General features: G+C 49.2%; 1 protein-coding gene and 1 long non-coding RNA gene across 8 annotated transcripts in view; one reads left to right on the forward strand and one right to left on the reverse strand.

Moving 5' to 3' along the window:
- Positions 1 to 19,413, reverse strand: part of LOC126638554 (uncharacterized) — a 1,011,613-nt gene that overhangs the window by 174,696 nt on the left and 817,504 nt on the right. The window lies entirely within an intron of this gene.
- STK10 (serine/threonine kinase 10) overlaps positions 2,963 to 19,413 on the forward strand; it is a 45,781-nt gene continuing 29,330 nt past the window's right edge. Inside the window, exons 1-2 of the mRNA XM_050312496.1 lie at positions 2,963 to 3,163; positions 14,305 to 14,469. Coding sequence (XP_050168453.1) covers positions 3,008 to 3,163; positions 14,305 to 14,469 — 321 coding nt within the window. The 5' untranslated portion in view covers positions 2,963 to 3,007. The remainder of the gene's footprint in view (positions 3,164 to 14,304; positions 14,470 to 19,413) is intronic.

The raw sequence follows: 19,413 nt of genomic DNA on the forward strand, positions 1-19,413 counted from the left end.
AGTCAAACTTCCCCAGGTGCAAACACAGAGGACAAACTGCTCCTGGCTGCTTAAAAAAATATGCAGCTGATCTGATTCTGCTACCCTTAAGTATCTACCAGTGAGGGCAACCCATGGAAAGAAGGATCATTTGAGCTGGAGCACCATGGGGTCTTGCAAAGACATGACAAGAGATTGAAGAACTGCAGGCATGAGGTGGGGAAATGGTGAACCTGTGGATGAGGGGTTGCAAACGGCCTCATGTGGAGAACACTCTTGGGAGGAAACCCAACTGCTTTCTAACATGGAGCACGGTCGTGTTGTGGGAAGGATTACATGAGAGGTTGCTGCAGTACTCAGGAATTAGCTTCAGTGAGCCTGAAATCCTCTCTTGCCCCCCTTGTTCCAGGCATCTTGCTTGCACAGCCGTGAGGATCTCCTTTATCACTGGCTGGGGTTTTTCCTACATTGATTTTCTGCTCGTTGTGCCAGGACCTGGTTATCGTGTTTGCACAGCCCTGGTGACCCAAACCTGGGGGCTTCACACGCTGCTGCAACACAGGGCACAGGAATACCATAAAATCAAACAGGGTTTGTAGGCTCTTGGACCTTTGTCTGGCTCACAAACAGGGAAGAAGGCAATGGAAGAGGGAAGGGGAAAGAAGTATTTACAGTGAGAGCTAAAATGCATCTCGGTGGCTCAGCACCATCTCCTGAGCCCCACATATTCCAGAAGATGATGCAGGAGTAGCCAGGTTGTGTCACCTTCCAGAGCAGCCAGGAGCAGGGAGGACACTGTGATACGTGCTGTGTCTGAAAGCTTTCTGGGGAATTGCCAAGCCCTTACATTAACCGAGCTGTGGTTAATTAGTATTGCAGGGTGCTGCAGTTGTTGGAACATCTGAAGTGCAATATTTGTAATGTCTGTGATCTCTGGTTTTAAATCCCAAGTGGTGCAGCTTTCTGTGTAACGCTTTTCAAAACAGCACACAGGGCCTGTAATTTGAGAGCATTAATGCCAATCTCGTGTTCAGGAGTATTTCCTGTTCAGGTACTTCTTTCAATGAATATCAGTGAGAAGGAAATACTCTGCCAGTGCCTCAGTGTTTCCTATTGACAACAAACAGTGCTTCATCCACATACACACACAGGTGCTGCTGAAAACACCCTGTATTCAGCTTCTCTCAGTTGGCCAAGATCTGGTAGAAGACCAGTGAACAGTATTAGTGCCATGGAAATTACCCCTCACAGCACAACATTTTGAAAGTAGGTGCTCTGATTTTATTCTATTCTGTTCTTACTCCAGGACTGTTAAATCCACATGTCCTGTCAGATCAGATCCAAACTCTGTGAAATTAGGTGGGGAAAAAAAGTGATCAATATTTTTCAGCTTATTTCTGTTTCAGGGATATACTTGGCTGCATTTTCAGTTTGTTTTTCCTACAACTTAGTGGGGAGAAGGGAAGAAATAGGTGGACATTGAAGTGCCTTGCAAGAAAGACAGTTGCAATTCTCAGCCACAAATTTCCAGGAATAGTAGAATCATAATCAAATCCCAGAAAGGTTTGGGTTGGAAGGGACCTTAGAGCTCATCTCATTCCAACTCCCTGCCATGGCAGGGACACCTTTCACTAGAACAGGTTGCTAAAAGCCCTGTCCAACCTGGCCTTGAACACTTCCAGGGATGGGATATGCACAGCTTCTCTGGGCAACCTGTGCCAGGGCCTCACCACCAGCATAGTGGAGGAACTGAGTTTTAAATTCAAGCATCCCAATATAAACGTGAGGGCTGACCATACCAGGATGAACCTATTTTTTAAAAAGAAAGATGACAATCAGCCCCGTATTTTAGGGAATGGTGTGTCAGGGAACTAATGAGACATCCTCGAGCCCAGATGCTCTCTAAGCAGGAGCCTGTGCTGAGTTTTGCCAGAATTCCGCATCAGGATGGACTGTGCGAACTCCCCCCAGGTCCTGTGCCCTCGGCTGGGCAGTGGGACATGGATATGGGGCAAAACACACCCGGTGTGTGGGCGGTGCGGGTGTCGCTGGGGCGTGCAGGGGACGACCATCCAACCCCGATCCCTCTGGGAAGCACAGAGCCGCTGGGAAGCGGGGCTGCACCGCCGGGGCGTTCCCCTAGGTGTCCCCATTCCATACTGGATTTCAAGTGAGTTTCCCAGAGGATTTGAAGTGTCTCCATGGAGAGGATGTGAACTTCCCACTCGACACCAACTGGGTCACATCTTCCCTAAAACGAGCGCGTGGCGGGTGCCCGCGGTGAGGATACACTCAAATTCCCGCTTCTGGGAGTTTTGAAAACAGTTGTGTTTGTTTTCCCAGGAGACGCACCGGGGGGAGCAGGAAACGCGCCTCTGTTGCCAAGGCAGTTCGGGATTAGGATTTTCCATGCCGGGACGTGCCTCTGCTCGGACCCCGCGGCGCAGCCCAGGAGGCAGAGCAGTCCTGGGGATGCTGCGGGCTGGGGACAGGGACCGCTCGGTCCTTCCCTGCCCGGCTATCTCGGTGTTTGCATGGAGCGGCGTGAGCATCCAGGAGGGATGGGGACCCTCTGCCTCGCTCAGGAGAGGGACCGAACCGAGCCGGGCAATGCCATGGCCCGCTGCACCGGGCCGGGCCAAGCTATGCCCCGGCTGAGACGGGACAGGTAGAACCGAGGCGAGATAGGTAGAGCCGTGCTGCGGCTGAGCCCTGCCCGTCTAGGCGGACTGTGCCCCGGCTGAGCTGAGCGGAGCCGTTCCATGCCGGGTCGCACCCGGGCCGAGCCGTGCCGGTCGGGGCGGTCCCCGTCGGGGCGGTGCCGGGCGGGCGGAGGGCGCGGGCGGCCAATGGCTCTGCCCCGGCCGGCCCAGCCCAGCAGGTGGAGCGGTCCCGGCTCCATGTGCGCGGCTGGGGGCGGCTCCGGTCCCGCCTCGCCGCTCCCCGGTCGCGGCTCCGTCCGTCCTCCCCCGGGACGGGAGGCGGCTGCCGGCAGCTCCCCGAGGCTCCTCGGGAGCCCCGCTCCGGGATGGCTTTCGCCAATTTCCGCCGCATCCTGCGCCTCTCCGCCTTCGAGAAGCGCCGGTCCAAGGAGTACGAGCACGTCCGCCGGGACCTGGACCCCGGCGAGGTGTGGGAGGTGGTGGGGGAGCTGGGCGACGGCGCCTTCGGCAAAGTCTACAAGGTGGGTGCGCGGCGGGGGCTCTGGGCCGGGGGGGAAAGCACCTGAGGCCCCGCAGCCTGGGGTTCGGTGCGGGCTCCGCTCGCTGAACGCCTCCGGAGCCGGCTGCGGTGCTGCGGGGGAGCCGCTCCCGGGGCCGGGACCAGGACCGGCTCCGCGCATCCCGTTAGTCGGGAGTAGAGGGACGGGGACACAGAGTGAGTTGGAATATGGGAGCGCAGCGCTCGGGGCAGGGGAAAGGAGGGAGAGAAGCTGAAGCTTTTTTTTTTTTTTTTTTTTCATCCTTCCCCACCCCCCTTCGCCCCCAGCCACCCGCCCTGAATCGCCCGTTTTCAGAGCGATGCTTTTGTAAGGAGACCAGGCGTTGCCTGCCAAGCCCGCCGGTACAATGAATGGAGGGAGGTTTCTTGGAAGTCGGCAGTTCCAGGGCTGTGTCCCAAGTTTTGTGAGCCTCTAGGGGTGACATGATTTGTATCCCTGCGGTCGTCGCCGGCAGGGAACTTGGAGGGCGAAGAGGAGCCCAGCTCCTTGACTGTGGGGACATGTCCAGTGCTATGAATATTTAACCTCGATATTTAGGGATGGAGGTTCCAAAGACCAGACTCCCTGTACTTTGCACTCCTAAGCACCAGCGTTCGTGCTGTCCACGGCTCTGAAATGCTCCGTCTCCTCAGCAGTTGAGCAAGGGGTGGGTTGGAGGAGCAGGCTGAGGATCAGGCTCCTTGGCACACCTGTGTTACAGAGATAGTTTGGAACTGGGGGTGGGAATTAGCTGTTGGTCAGCTGGTGTTTGATGGTTTCGTTAGATCATTTAAGAAGGTATTACACGTGCAGAATTGAGAAATAAGTTGTGACTGAAGAGAAGGCTAGGAAGGGAACTGGGGGCCAGGTCAGGACAGAGGTGGTTTACTGCAATGCCCTGGGATTTGGAGTGTTTATTTCTTGTGTCTTTTGTGTTATTTGACAGAAACTGTCTAAAAAACTGGGTGCTAATTATCCATTAAGTGGAAGTCTTTGTTGAAGGATCCTATCTGCTAATGAAAAGCAATTCCTAAAAACCATATTTAAATCCCTACTATATTTATCCTTCTGAAAGTAGCACCAGTAGAAATCAGCCCTTCTGTTACCATTTTGCTTGGTGGGGTGAGTTGGAAACCTGTTTGTATACATCAACATTCACTCTTCTCCTGGATAATTCCGTGCTTGTATTTGCTGAGGTTTCTCAAGCAATGACAGGAACAAGGTAAACATTGTAAAATAAGGTAACTGGATTCTGAGATAAACAAAAACTTGGAAGAATAATTGTTTAAATACTTTCTATTTTAAACATGTTAAACATACCAAAGTAGGTAACTTTCAGAATAAAGCTACTTTAAGTCTGTTGTTATATCTGAATGTCTCAGCTAATAACTCCAGCCGCACACCAACACTATCAGAGTAACTTTATGTACTGTAGGCTAAGGATGTCACCCTGTCAAGCAATAACATCTCATCTCCAGCTACTTTCAGCTCCTTTCATCCCCACTTTGACCCAAATGAGGATGTAAATAACCCAGTGAAAACCACTTGTTTATAACCAGGAGTTGACTCCATCTATATAGTATATTCAGGCAATTGTCTGCTTTTGAGGTGCTTTAACACTTGATCGGGGTGGTGTGCCAGAAATCAAAAGGCTCTTTTATTCTTCTTAGTGACATTCTAATTCTCCATCTGCTTTGATCTCCTCTACACCTCCTCTCCATTCTGGCTGGCAAATGGACATGGCTGAGTTTTGAAGAATTTGCATGCAAGATTTTTTTGTTCATTTAAGAATCCCAAATTATTTGAGCGTCCTGTGCTATAAAGCCTTCTTTTAGGTAATAGCCAGTAGCATTGTTGCAGAGACACAGTTTTCCTCCATGCTAAGGTTTAACCTGCATGTTGTCTTCCTTTGTCTTTTTACATTTGGAGCATTGCCCTAGATGGGGATGAGTTTAAGAAGGGGCTTGCCCTCGTGTTCTACCAAAAAAGCCCCTAACAGATGAACTAACTTGCTTGTGCTCAAGGGCAACGGAGGTGGCCGGGATTCAGCGAACTATTTGAACCATTCTCTTGTAGACACTTTAAAGTCAAGTTGCTCTTCTCACAAAAGCCATTGCTTAGAGCAAGTCTGAGTGTTTATATGGCTCTGAGAGCTTCAGGATGTTTGAATGAAGTTCCTGCCTGTCTTCTGACCCTTTTCCACACACGGAAGCATGGGGAGGTGATATAATCCGCCTGTGCCTGCATCCTGCCCTACATACCATATGTTGTATTCGTCCTGAAGGGCCTGTCATCCCTGAGCAGTGCAAAAGGACGGGATTTGTTCACTGAAGAGTCTGACCTGGGAGAAATTTAGATGTGGAGAGATGAAAAAGTGTGCTGGCTTTAGTAAGTTTTGTTTTTATGAGGCCAGGTTTGAGCAAGAGGAAGGAGGGCTTGGCTGGGTGGTGGTTATTTGGGGTGTTCCTGCCCCATAGAACACTGTCAGGGAGCTGTGTCTTGGGCTCCTTGTACACTCAGCAGAGCAAAGTTGAACTGGCTTGCTTGACACGGTGTTTACAAAGTAGGACAGGTTTAATTTAAATACATATTAATTAAAAATAATGAAATCTGTAGTGGAGTCTGAATTGTACACGGCAGACCTTAAGAAACCTGCAGCCAGCAAAAACTATGGGGTTTCCCTAATTTTATATGAAGCCCTTTTTCAGCAGAAGAGGACCTGATTGTATGAGGAAACAGAAAAACTCGTTGCAGAGGGTAATTAAACTGAAAAGTAGGATGGGGTGGCGAGAAACTGTTTCTTTCTAGTTCTCATTCTGTTAAGTTGTTGGTCCTGGTAAGTCCAGCAGGTACAATTAGGATGTGACAGCACTCACAGATACCCCCGTGCTGCACGCCAACAATGCTTTGTTACCCACCTCATCCAAATCTCATTAAGTCCATGATCCTAAATCCACCATTAGGCCAGCAGGTGAGACTGTGATCAGTGTGTGCCAGCCTGGGGAGTCTGCAGCCCTTCCAGGGTTCTGGGCCTGTAAAAGTTCCTAACTCAGTCCCTTCTCAAACTGCCTTATAAAAACCCCCACATTTATTTTTCTTAAAAAACACCTGTGATACAATTGATAAAATACATGGCTGTGGCTTAGTTGGCTCAGAGCTGACATCCGTTTGTGAGTGCAGGGAGGAAGCAGTGGCAGAGGCACTCCTGTGAGCTGCTCTCGGGGCTGTGCAGACGCTCAGGCAAAGGCAGCAGTGCCGGCTGCCGTGGGCGAGCGCTCGGAGCCACTGAATCACATCTCAGTCCTGCAAAACCCATTAACTGCAGGATTTACTGCTGCAGGTAGTTGCATTAGTGTCAGCAGGAATAGATGCATGAGGGCTCTTCTGGGCATTGAGAACTCACGAGTTGGCAGGGGATGGAGTGGATCTTGCAGACGCGTGTGCTCTGCTGGAGGAAGCCCAGGGACTCGCTGCCTTTCTCATGGTGGGATTGTTTTGCCGCTCTCAGGCCTCTTGTGAATCGCTATCTCCCCTCCCCAGCACAAGCTGATGGGGACATTGGCTCCCTGATAAGGCTTTCCCCTTCACAGGGTGGGGACAGGCTGCCCACAGCCCCCAGCACCGTGGAAAAGGGGTTTGTTCACTTAAACTTGCCTTCAAATGGCTCCCGAGAGATCCTGCTGAGCCCTGGGCCACGGCGAGTCAGAAGCGTGTCTTTTCTGTTGTTGTTCTCCTTTCTTCTCTAAGATATGCTTAAAAAGCTGAATTTGAGTTATCTGATCTGTTGTGGTGGTATTAGTGCTGTACATGCTACGGACTAGAAATGTTGTTTTGAAATTTGGGTAATAAAAGACTAATTGTTGGATGTTGTGCAGCTGCCTTAGAAGCCTGGCTGTCACAGCAACAGAGGCACAAGAGTGTCCCTGTCACTTGCAGACCACTCTGCTCGTCACCCCAACCTGCACTGCTCTGGTTTTGCATGGGCTGGCTCAAGAGACTCAGGTTCAGCTCTTGTCGGTTTGATTGATGAGGGAGTAGTTTTAGATTTAGATGTACAGAAGAAATTCTTCCCTGTGGGGGTGATGAGGCCCTGGCACAGGTTGCCCAGAGAAAGTGTGGTTGCTCCATCCCTGGAAGTGTTCAAGGCCAGGTTGGACAGAGCTCTGAGAAACCTCATCTAGTGGGAGGTTTCTCTGCCCATAGCAAGGGGTAGGACCTTTAAGGTCCCTTCCAACCCAAACGATTCTGTTATGCTATGATTTAACCTGTAATTCCTGGAAAGGGTGTCACAGAGAGATGTTAATCTGCTGAGTTAACTTTAAAAAAAAAAAAAAAGAAAAGAGGAAGGAAAAAAAAAAAAGAGAGGGAGGGGGAAAGTTTAAGCAGATTGGCCACCAAAAAACCCCAAACATCCAAAAACCCAAAACCCAGTGGTAGGCTCAAATCATGGTCTTGTCCCTTAGAGTAGCTGAAGAGTTTTCTTAAAATATTTTAGCTGGGGAAGGAAGAGGAATGGGAAGGCACTGCTACTTTACTTAGAGAGCAGTGGCCCCACAACATTAAACCTGGTTGAACTTTAAGCTTGATGTTCAGTTTAAACTCACAGAAACGTGTGATGCTCCATCCCTGCTGAAGTCCTGTGCAGTGCCAGGCCATGGCTGTATTGGTGTGGCAGGGGAGAGGGATAGCTCTCCATGGCCTAAATATTTTGATAATTACTTTAGTGCCACAGCCTAAAACTTGGCAGTGCTGCTGATAGTGGGAGCTGTGGGCAACTGCATGGAGGAGGAAGCTTAGATGAAGGCTTTGAGCCTTTCACCCTCAAGCACGTGGCAATTGTTTTTCCTTAGAAAAATCCCTGCCCAGCACACGTAATGTTTTTTTAAATGCTTTTTTTTCTTGAGTGTCCAGTTTCCTTGGAAATAAATGTTCTTTTTCTCATCCATGGGCTGCTGCTGTCTGTAAACCTTGGGTTCCCGTCATAAGCACCCCTCCACTGCCATAGCCTGTGGTTGTGGGTCCCCAAGGGCTTTGCCTACCTGTGGTGGGTGGCTGTGCTGCCCTCCCATCCACCAGGACTGCCAGCCCGGCTCAGCCTGAATCCAGAGTGAAAAGAAGAAGAAAAGCAAAGGCATTTAGAATAATATTCTTTAAAATAATGAATTATTTTTAATTTAGGTAGTGGGGAGTGGTGGCATGTATGGGTGTGCCGGGGGTGAGTGCTGCTCTGGCACAGGGCTCAGGTCCTGGCTCAGTGCTGGGCCTCAGCATTGCTGCTGGAGCTGCTTTGCTCCCACTGAAGAGAGAAGAAGTGGCCTTTAGGAGTCATGTCGGTATGTGCCACCTCCAGGATGTGGGGTTGGAAGGGGCAGTGTGTCCCTTGTGAAGAGCAGAGAGATGGCACGAGTGCTGCTGGAGTTGGATTCACTGACTTCTGTCTCCTGGCTGTAGCAAAGCACCTCAGTGCCACCCCCAGAATACCCGCCCTTCAAAACAGGATGCTCTTCCCATACAACACGTGGAAACCTTCCTGATGTTTTCCCTTCCTGTGCAATTCCCTGACACCTACCGTCCTCGTGCCCCTGTGGCTCATGTCTTTATTTGCTCAACCATAATGTCTGTGTGGTAGTTGGGTAGGTGGCAGAGGCAGGGCAGGGAGCTGTGCCCCAGCAGAGCCAGCTGCTCTTGGTGCACCTCTGCAGTTGCATCTGTTGGCATCATGGCTGCTCCTGCCCTTTATTTCTCTCATCACAGCTCTGGGCAAGTGCAGGCAGCTGCTGGGCCATGCTGGCAGCCCTGTGCTGTGGAGATAGTGAGGGGCTGATCAGTTTTTAACTCTTGTACCAGGGCCTTGTTTAGATGATGCTTTTCTAGAGCCATGTGAAACGGCTGACAGACAGACAGACAGACAGACATGAGTACTGGCACTGCCTGGTTAAGCTCCATTTCCTGGTTCTCAGGCATAGCAGCCATCCAGCCACTCCTGCATTAGCCTTCTGTGGACCAAATTTGTTTCAGGAAGTTGCTAGGAAACTTAGAAGTGCTTGAATTCTGCCCCCCTCTCTGTTTTTTTTGTTTGTTCCATGTTGTGGCATCGGCTGAATGAAGACCAGCCCAGGGGTGCTACTCTTGGAGCACCACACTCTTCCAGGGGACCAGTGATTTGAGGGATGTTTCATGCTTTCAAGTTTTAGACCTATGTAGGCTGAAGATATTGGATCTATGGGGATCTTTCCTCTCTTCAAACCTGGCTTGTTTATTTTCACACATCTCTCTCACACCAGGACCTGCTCGGTTTCTGTAGGTGGGTTATGGCAAGGCATAGCAGCCAGAAAACCTCTTCCTGTGCCTCTGGGTCTGTGGCTCTTTGGGTGCAAGGTCTGAAGTATCACATGGAGCTTCTCTGCTCGTTGCCTAACGTCCTGCTGTGTGGGCTTGTTATCTCTCCCCCACTTCTGCTGGGCCGTTGCTGAGCTTTTAAGGCAAGAAAAAGTATACATGCTGTTCTTTGGTCACACTTTTTTTGGCAGGGCTACATAGAAAACAAGTCCTCCACCACAGCTTGAGCTCTCTGGTGATATTACTTTCCACACCTCTGGCTTGTAAAACCAAAGGAAGGCATTTCTGCTTTTTTAATTTATTTTTTTTAACTAACAGTTCTTGGCGTGTTGCACAAGCCACTTCCCCTTCCCCTGGCAGAAGTGTTGCCACAGCTGCCAGAGTAGCAGTGCTGGTCCAGCCCAGTACAGTCAGAGCCCTGCCCAACTCAGTGCACATGGGGGCTGTGGGACCAGGGCTGTGCCAGCCTCACTGCTGGACCCCTGCCCATTTGTCACCAGCTGCTCTTCTGGATGATTCCAAGGCCTGAATTCAGCATTTCAAACAAAACCCCAAGTTGGCTTCATTTATGGTGACAAACTGAAGTGACTCTGTAGGTCTTGTTGGGCATGGAACTCAGAATGGTTTGAGTTGGAAGGGATCTTAAAGATCATCTTGTTTCAATCTCTCTGACATGGGCAGAGACACCTTCCACTACTCCAGGTTGCTCCAAGCCCCATCCAACCTGGCCTTGAACACTTACAGGGATGGGGCAACCACAGCTTCTCTGGGCAACCTGTGCCAGGGCCTCACCACTCTCACAGTAAGGAATTTCTTTGTAATCTAATATATAATAGCTAACCTAATACCTAATCTAAACCTACTCTCTGTCAGTTTGAAGCCATTCCCTCTTGTTCTGTCCCTACAGTTCCTGATGCAGAGTCCCTCTCCAGCTTCCCAGTAGCCCCTTCAGATGCTGGAAGGGGCTGTGGGGTCTCCACTCAACCTTCTCTTCTCCAGGCTGAGCAGCCCCAACTTTTTCAACCTGTCTCCACAGGGGAGGCATCTTCATTCCAGCTCCCATTGATTATTTGACAACAGCACTGACTCAAGCCTGTCTATTGTGTGTTTGTTTATTGACGCAGAGCTCAGGCAAAGTTCATCAGAAGGCAATTGATCATTATGTAATCCCGGAGAAATACGTAAGGGAGCAGTTGCTTGCATACAAAGACACAACAGGAATACAGTGCATTGGGGTGGGGCAGTCACAGCTATCAACCCCAAGTACAACATCCACTGAAAGCACCAGGCTCTTTACTCCTCGTTCTCTCACTCAGGGATATCTGAAACATCAGCTCTCCTGGCATGGAGACAGCGCTTCAAGGATGGGAAGAAGAGCTCACACCAAAAATATGGTGGCAAGATATGGCAGACCAGCTTATAAAGGATCATCCCTTGGCTTGGGAAGATAGTGGATGCAAGCAAACCTAGATGAAGTGATCAGGGTGCTCTCTCAGTGGTAGTTCTCCTTTTTCTGCTAGTGAGAGTTCACAGAGGGTTTTCCTCTGCCTCACCTAGAAACTGGCCGTACTGAACGATCCAGCCTTCCGGTAATGTGTTCTTTAAAGGCTTAAAATAGTTCCTGTGTTTGTCACAATCTGGATTTCACAATAGCTGCCAGGGTGAGTCACAGGCAAAGGCCAAACAGCCACTTCTGTCACCTGAACAGTCACCTCTTACCCCTTAAATTCATGAACTACGCTGTGGTTTCTTTATGCCTCTGCCTTCTGGGAGTAATCCTATTCACCCCCTATTCCCTGATATTCCCAGTGTCTTTGGCAGTAGTGTGTCCAGTGCCTTTCTTGCTTCAGAGGACTCCAGCAAGATCCTTTGTGTTGTACCCTGCTTAGCTGCTGGCATGGCTTTCTGGAAGTGGTTTACTGGATAACTTTTATGTGACATGTTTTCTGTTGTGGAATGCACATTCCAGCCCTGTTCCTGCACAGACCTGTCACCGTGGTCCGAGCACTGCATTGATTTGCACAAAGGCTGGTGGTGGCCAGGAGAGATTTTTGGGTTTTAAATGACTGTAATGAATCTCACTGTAGTTCAGCAGCACCTCCTGGGCACCATGCTGGCAGCTGTCTGCTCTAATTTCTTTTTGGTGCTAATTACCACCCCAAGGACAAATTATCCATGGGATTAAAATGCCCAGGAGTGGAGGAACTAAAAGATGGTCTGTTTTAGACTGACCAGCTGTAGTAAACTGGCATCAAACAGTTTCTTGGTATCTCACCATCTGGGTGATTCTTTTGCTTCTGTCCACAAATTTCACTGGGAAAAATTGGAAATGCCATAAATTCCTCAAGGGCTGCGTGTTTGGTGGTGTTTTATCTGAGAACATAAGCTCTCCCCACATCTCTGCCTTCTCTACGTGATCTTTTGCTGAACTGGGCACCCTGTGATTGGGCTGGTTTTTGCAGAAAGAGTTTGCAGCCTGTTTTGCAAACCCCTGTTCCCCAGCCCAGCACCCACCCCGCCGGACGCCTTAGCAAGCCCAGGAGGGGATGAGAGGTGGCTGCTGGGGTGGCTCCCCTGAGGCCTGCGGGTGAGAGCAGGTTGGTTCTGACCTGTCAGTGGGAGATGATGCCATGGGGAGACTGGGACATGCTCTGCTCCTGGGTTTTCTCAGGTGCCTGTTGGGCCCCAGCATCCTGAAAGGGCTGAGCTGGCTGGGACCCTGCCGGTGGGAAGTGTGCGATGGCAGATCTCCAAGGGAAGCCCCACCTCTTCTCACAATATTTACTTCCCCTCCTTGGCCCTATCCCAACACCCTTAAGTGCAGAGCAAACACAGTGGGGCACTTTTTGCTCCCATTTGGAAGCACTGTGCTTTTCCCTGTGCTTGCTCTGCTCGGCATCTCCTCTGCTCTCCAAGCCCTGCTCTGTGGGTGTCTGATGGCTACTTGGTGAGAAACAAACCTGAGCTAAAGAAACCCCCTAATCTCTTCTGAAGCCAGCGTGAGCTGCTGTCTTGCATTTGGGCAGCGAGTCCAGATGGAAATGGATTTGTCCCCTGTGGTTAGGACACAGCTGTGTTCCTGCCAACTCCTGCAAATGCAGCAAGTCTTCAAAACCCAGCAGAGACTCAGGGGTCCCTCATTTTCCTCCCTTTGTATGGTTTTCCCTGTATTCCCTCCTCCCCTCCCTGGCCTATCCCTTGGTACACTGATACTCTCACCTAAGCTATGTAAAGCTGTTCAGCGGGGCTTGTGGTGTTTATATCAGGAATTAATCCTCCTGTAAGCTCCACACAGGTTTTCCAAACACACAGATGTAAACTACAGAGCAGTAAGAAAGGTCACAACCGGGGCTTGGCCAGCTCCTCCAGTGATTACATCCACAGTGGGACTTGCTCCCCCAGGGGAGAGAGAGCCTGGAGTGGGCGTGATGGAAAAAAATTGGGTGATGAACTGGAATCATGCCGGGGGGGCTCTCCTATGACAGTGGGAGCAGAGCAGGTGAGCTGTAGGGATTTCTGCCCCATAATCTGCTGATTCAGTGCACTTCTGGGAATGCTGGGGTGCTCCTGAGTCAACAGCTGCTGTCTCACCCCCTCTCCCGGCGTGTGACACATCTCCTGGTGCAGCCTGGTGTGCAGACCGTCTCGCAAACACCCTCTTGGTGATTTGTTGCAAACTTCTAATTGTCCCAACAATTTACACGAATCGCGTTTGCAAAATGCAAACTTGCCCTGGCAGTTTTGGGAGAAGTAAAGTTTTTGATGGTTTCTCAGTTATTTGGTGAATAAACCAATTAAAATGGAGGGAGGAGGTGGGAGAGCATGTGTAGTATTTTTCTTACTGTGCTCTGAAGAGCTCACTAGTATGCCACATTGGGAACACTTGGCCAGTCCTGGAAAATGAAATGCACCCTTCTTGATGCTTTACCTGTGAAAATCCTGAAGTTTCCCTCATTTGTTACAGAGAACTGGCCCAGTGAGGAAGGAGAGCGTAGGGATGTTCAGGTGGTGCACAACTGTACTGTGAATTTTACACAATCACAGAATTATTTAGGTTTGAAAAGACCTCCAAGATTATTGAGTCCAACATTTGTCTGATCAGCACCTTATCAACCAGACCAGAGCACTTAATACCACGTCCAGTCATTCCTTGAACAACTCCAGAGACGGGGACTCCACCACCTCCCTGGGCAGCCCCTTCCAGTGCCTGACAACCCTTTCAGTGAAGAAACTCTCCCTGTCCAACCTAAACCTCCCCTGGCACAGTTTGAGGCCATTTCCTCTCATCCTGTCACTGGTTGCCTGGCAGATGAGTCAGACCCCCACCTGGCTCCACCCTCCTGTCAGAGGGCTGTAAAGAGTAACATCATCTTGGTTGGATTTACTTGGGACCACTAGTAATTTGTACTTTCACCTCTGATATTATCAGAGTGCTTCTATACTTTAAGGTTTTCTTACTTCTTTTTTTTTTTTCCCTCTATTCTACAAAAAGCAGGACACATCTCCTTTTCTAAAAGTTTCTGTCTCCCCATGATGGGAAGTGGTGTGGGCATTGGAGACTGGCAGGAGGAAGGAGGATACTTTGGCCCTGACACAGCATCCAACCACCCTGCGATGCTGCGGGCAGGTTTAGGAAGGAGAAATGCATCTGCAAGTTTCCCTCCTTGTGTTATGGCTGGTGCCAGTCAAGCTGAGCATGAATTAGAGCAGCAGGAATTGTGCAAGTATTTTGTGTTCCTGGCTCTCCTTGCCTTTGTTGGACTGACATTGTTTTTCTTTTTCAGGCTAAAAACAAGGAAACTGGTGCTTTAGCGGCTGCCAAAGTCATTGAAACAAAGAGTGAAGATGAACTGGAGGATTACATGGTGGAGATTGAAATCCTGGCGACCTGTGATCACCGGCACATTGTGAAGCTGCTGGGAGCATTTTATTGGGATGGCAAGCTCTGGGTAAGAGGCTCTTGCTGTGTGTGACGTGTACAGCTGCACAGTTCTCACTCTGCTGGGAGGAAATGGCTAATTTATGGTGAAGTACAACCTCTGGAGCAGCTTGAAGCATCAGTGTGAGCTGGAAATTACTCACAAGCTGTGCTCTACTCACTGTGTGATCATGGCCTGGATTTTCCCCATGTTTTTTGATGAGTAAACTGTCTTTTAACTAAAGCTACTTATAAATAGCCAAGGGAGGGTCAGGAGATCTTCACAGTGAAACTGGAGTTGTGGGTTTTTGCACCATTTGAAGTTTGTAAAGGTAGAAAGTGCATCACTGATCTGTTTCCTCGTAGGAAACAGGGCATCTTTTCCCCTCTTAGTCCCTCTTATAAAACATCAGCTATAAGAGTAGCTCTTCCAACTGATTTTTTGGATTTGGGCTTTACTTCTGGCTCAGCATCTGTAATGCAGAGGCAGCTGGTAACAAGAGCTGTTTCCCAGGGCTGTAGAGGCAGAGGGACATAAAATGCAATTGAGTGGATTAGTGCAAAGGCTGGAACAGCAGGTTCCTGCAGCTCTTTCCTCTAGCCCAGCAGGTATATATGTTATTTTCCCCGCCTGCTGTTTTCTTTGAGTCCCTGGCAGCAGAGGAAGGTGAGCGTGAAAGGCACCTTCCTGTGTGCTGCCATAGGAAAGGTGCACCCCAGGAAAGGGTGAGGGCCTGAACCATTGTGTGCTCAAATAACTGTGTGCATGAAGGTGTGCATGTGTCAGGATAGTGGAAATCAGGTGAAAATGAGGATTTCCAAACCCGTCTCCTGTGCCAGTTCATCTGCTTCTACTTATAACTACAGGCAAATCAGGAAAGTGTCAAAGGGTACGTGCAGCAGCTCTGTTACTTTTTCCTTCCTCTTTTTAATGTTCCATATAACTTCGTGGCCTCCCTGAGTCATTTTACTAGAGATAAAAAAAGCGATCTCAGCTTTTGGGACTTGCACTTGTGTGAGCTGAGCTGTAGGAGCCGTTGGTCCCTGGCTGTGGTGCCGAGGGCTGAGCTGGGATAACGCAACCCATGTCTAGTTCATTCCTCGGTTAAGCAATGCAGGAGAGGGACTCTTGTTGGGCAATGTGTGTTTAGTCAGAAAGCTCCTTTTGCAATGTCAGCATGTGTTGGTGACCCTTCTTACTTAAAAATCCATGGATAAAGCCCCCAGCTTCTCTGTGACATCCTACCTGAAGGGGTGCAGTACCAGCGTGGAGCATTTCTGTTCAGTGTCTTCTTGCCTCAAGAGAGCTGGGCACAAGTTGTCCAGTTGGTATTTGGACAGCTGCTAATGGTGATGCTGAGCCCTGGCTGTGTTAAAGAACAAAGTCAATATGTACCCTTCTAAGGAAGTGAAAGGCAAACATCTCTCCTAGGAGGGGACGCAGGATTTGGATGGATTGCAACTGCAGCCAAACTAATCTCGGTAAAATGAAAAAGGCAAACACATGCTGAGCTTGGGTAAGACATGAGGCTGGTTTATAGTCCACGCTGTTCTGCTGGTTTCACCTCCCTGCTCTGTGCCTGGTCTGCCTGAATCTTACACACTGGCCTTGTTCGTTCTCTAAAATGTGAACCCCCTCCCCTTTCCCCTTCCACCTCCTCCCTGCAATAGGAAGCTTTGCCTTCCTTCCTGTAGGGAAAATGGATTGCAGAGCTCCTTGGCTCTGCCTTTGTCCAAGAAGTGCTTTGTAATGTCATATGCTTGCCGACCTACTAAAATTAAACAGCCTCTTTGAAACTCCTGGAACAAGAGCCTCCTGTATGCGGCTCTCCCGCGAGGGCAGACGTTACAGCCCCGGCCATTGTTCTGGGAGGAGGATCATCCTCTTTATTTAATTATTTGAGTAGCATTTGCATTTCATTGCTCAGGCTGTTTTTATTAATGCTCTAGTGTTTTACTGGCTTGGAGGGAAGTAAATAAGCCAGGCTGTTATACTTCTGGAAGGCTTTTAGTCTCTACCAGGTTTTCCCCGAAGTCAGAGGCTTCCGCTTCTTGGTCACCAGTGCTGCTGGGGAAAATTTGCATCCAAATATAAACACCAGCTTTCATTGTTCTGTCCATATCCCATCCCCATTTCTGCCTGTGCAGTTGTTTAAACAAGCATTTTCCTGGACCATTTGCATGATGGGTGCATGGACTCCGCTGTGCTCTTGGCTCCAAGTGGCTTTGGGTAGAACCTCTGGGGGTGCCTGTCTAGTCAGCAATTCACTGTGGTTTCCTTGTCCTCACAGCCCAGTGTGGAAAGAGAATGTTCAAAGTGAGGAAGGGACAGGAATGGGAGCACACAGACAGGCTGGCAAGGGGTGCAGATGTGCCCAACCTCCTGAATGGCAGTGGCTCTTTGGCTCTTGAACAATTTACAGCTTGGTCTGTGCCACAGACAGTCTCAACTGATGGTGCTGAGAGGGGTTCTTGCTAAGTTCTCTGACTCTTGAACTAACAAGGAAAATATGTTAGGAGACCTGGATTTCATGGTGGTTGCTTCTGCAGAAGCTTCCTTGTCCCTCTGAGAAGCTTTAGGTCCCTGTGGCTTCTCTTGCCAGGGCCTGGCTTTGCCCTTCAGTAGCCAGGAGGTGATATAAAATATTTCTGGAGCAAAAGACCTTTCTGTGCAAAAGGAAGTGGCTTATCCTACAGCAGGGGCTTTGAAATCCATAGCACTGAAGTGAAAGCAAACCCAGCAAATTCCTCTGGTTTTTATACCAGGTAAATCACCTTCAGGTGATTGACATCAAGCTGAAGGAGGGGAATCCACAGTTCTTGTGTGGCACAGAGCAAAGCCCAGTGTGAGCCACAGGCAAGGGCTTGGAGGACCCCAGTGAGTCCCCAGGAATATAACTGGTGGAATGGCAGTGTCCAGCATGAACTTCCTTGGCATATAAATACACCACAGAGAGGCTGTGACCTCACCAGCAGCTGCTGTCCTTGTTCCATTCCCCCTCCACCTTCTTTTCTTTGCTTGTGGCAGAGGCCAAAAAGTCTTTTGCTGGCTGAAAACAGCCCAGGAAGGCTGCAAAACTGCTGTGGTGGGAGCTTTCATGATTTTATTTTATTTTTATTACAAGCCCTGTGGCATTTGATGTTCTTTTGCATAAATACCAGCTGCTGGAAATGGGGGCACCAAATGAAAGCTGAGAATTTCATATTACTAAACAAAAAAAAACCCAAAAAACAAACAAACAAACCCAAACCAAAAACAGAAAGGTCTGTTTTGAGTCCTTGTGGCTGGGACACATTTTGAAGTTTCTTTTCCTGAAGTGTGATGTAGAACTTGGAAACACAAAAGCAAATCCCCCTCACCCAATATAACACAGCTTTAAAAATGGACTTTTTAAAGCTAATTGTGACTGAGGAATGGGACTGAGACCTGGGTTTGTTTGCTTGGAAACAACAGAGTTGATTTTGCACTGATAATTATTAGTACATGGGAAAGAAAAACAACAGCTCTTGTGTCCCTCTTGAGGGCTGCGTGTTTGGGTATTTTTTCCTCTTCCAAAACAACAAAAAAAGGCTGAAGCCTCAAAGGAAGGGAGGAACTTTTGATCTCCTGCTTCTGAATACCTCTGCTGTTTCTCTGGAGTGTCTCCTCCCGCAGACGGAGGAGAGATAAGGTGACCAGGGAGGAGAGTCTTGTTTGGTGTGATGAACTTGGACCTTCATGCTGGAAATCTCTGCTCCCAGGGGATGGTGACTGCCAACACAGGATGGCAGCTGATCCACAGAGCAGAGCAGGAAACACAGGATCCTTCCTACAGGAACCTGTTGAGATGCTCCAGCATCGAGTCTTCAGGGTTCTCTGGAAATGAGCTGAAATGCTATTTGGCCCCAGGGATTTAATCACAGGACTCTGATAGTGGTGGTGCAGCCTTTCTAGCAAAGCACCAGGGAATTTTCTCCCCCTCCCTCCTTTTCTGTAACCCACGGTTGCCATAGCAAACGGATTTTTGAATAAACAGAAGTTTCCTGGAGATCAAAGCAAAAATCACTGTACTGTGCAGGTAACCCTGCCTCGCCAGAGCATTTTGGGAATGGTAAATTTAATCAGCTTAGAGTTTCCTCTCCCTGGCCCACTGTGTGGGTATGTAACTCATACAGCTGGCAGATAGACACCAGCTTTGTACTAGTCTTTGTACTTGCCTTAAAAGTCTTTTGCATTTTCCGTGGGCAGGCCCTGACCTGTTTAGCCAGGGACTTTTTGGATTGCTCCCCCTTTGATATGGATGTTGACTGGAGATTTGGGCATTCTTGAAAATCCTGTAGCATAAATAAATGTTCATTATCCCATGCACTAGACTGCTGGGCTATGTAAAGCATCTGCAGCTTTTAATTCTCTTTAGTTGGAAATACCTTTTCTTTAAAACAAACAGAAAAGAGAGCTGATAAGAGTGTCAGATTCCCTACAGTTTTCCTTAGCAAAGGGGGGTTATTACAACTTGCAGGGATGTCTTGCAGGGCCAGCAGCCTAAACCTGGCTGGATGCCTGCAGGAACCCGCTTGCATGAATGTTGGACCAGATTAGGGCTCTTCAGGCTGCTCAGTCCTCTGTCCCCATGGAATCTGATGGTGATTCCTGTCCCTTTAAAACTTCACTTGGCAGGAGAGCTGCAGTCTAAACTGGCCCTTCCTACTTGGCCCTGTTCTCCTGGAGCTTTGTACAAAACTTCCCCCCAAAGTGCTTGAACAGTTGTTTGCAGCTCGTGAGAGTTGAACTGTGCGCTGTGCTGGAGCAGAGACCCAGAAAAACAAAGTGATCCCAAACTTTGTTAAAGAGCTCGACAGTGTCCTAGAGGAGCAATCCCTTTCTCTTCCTCCTTCCTCCAAACTGCAGAAATGTAAATCCCTTCCAGATATAGCTGTGCCCTGAGACACCCCGTGCTGGGCTGCCAGCTGGGCCGTGCTCCGGTTCCCGTGAGCT

The sequence above is a fragment of the Myiozetetes cayanensis genome, unplaced genomic scaffold, assembly GCF_022539395.1.
Source record: "Myiozetetes cayanensis isolate MyiCay16 unplaced genomic scaffold, myiCay2020 scf17, whole genome shotgun sequence".
NCBI classification, from domain to species: Eukaryota; Metazoa; Chordata; class Aves; order Passeriformes; family Tyrannidae; genus Myiozetetes; species Myiozetetes cayanensis.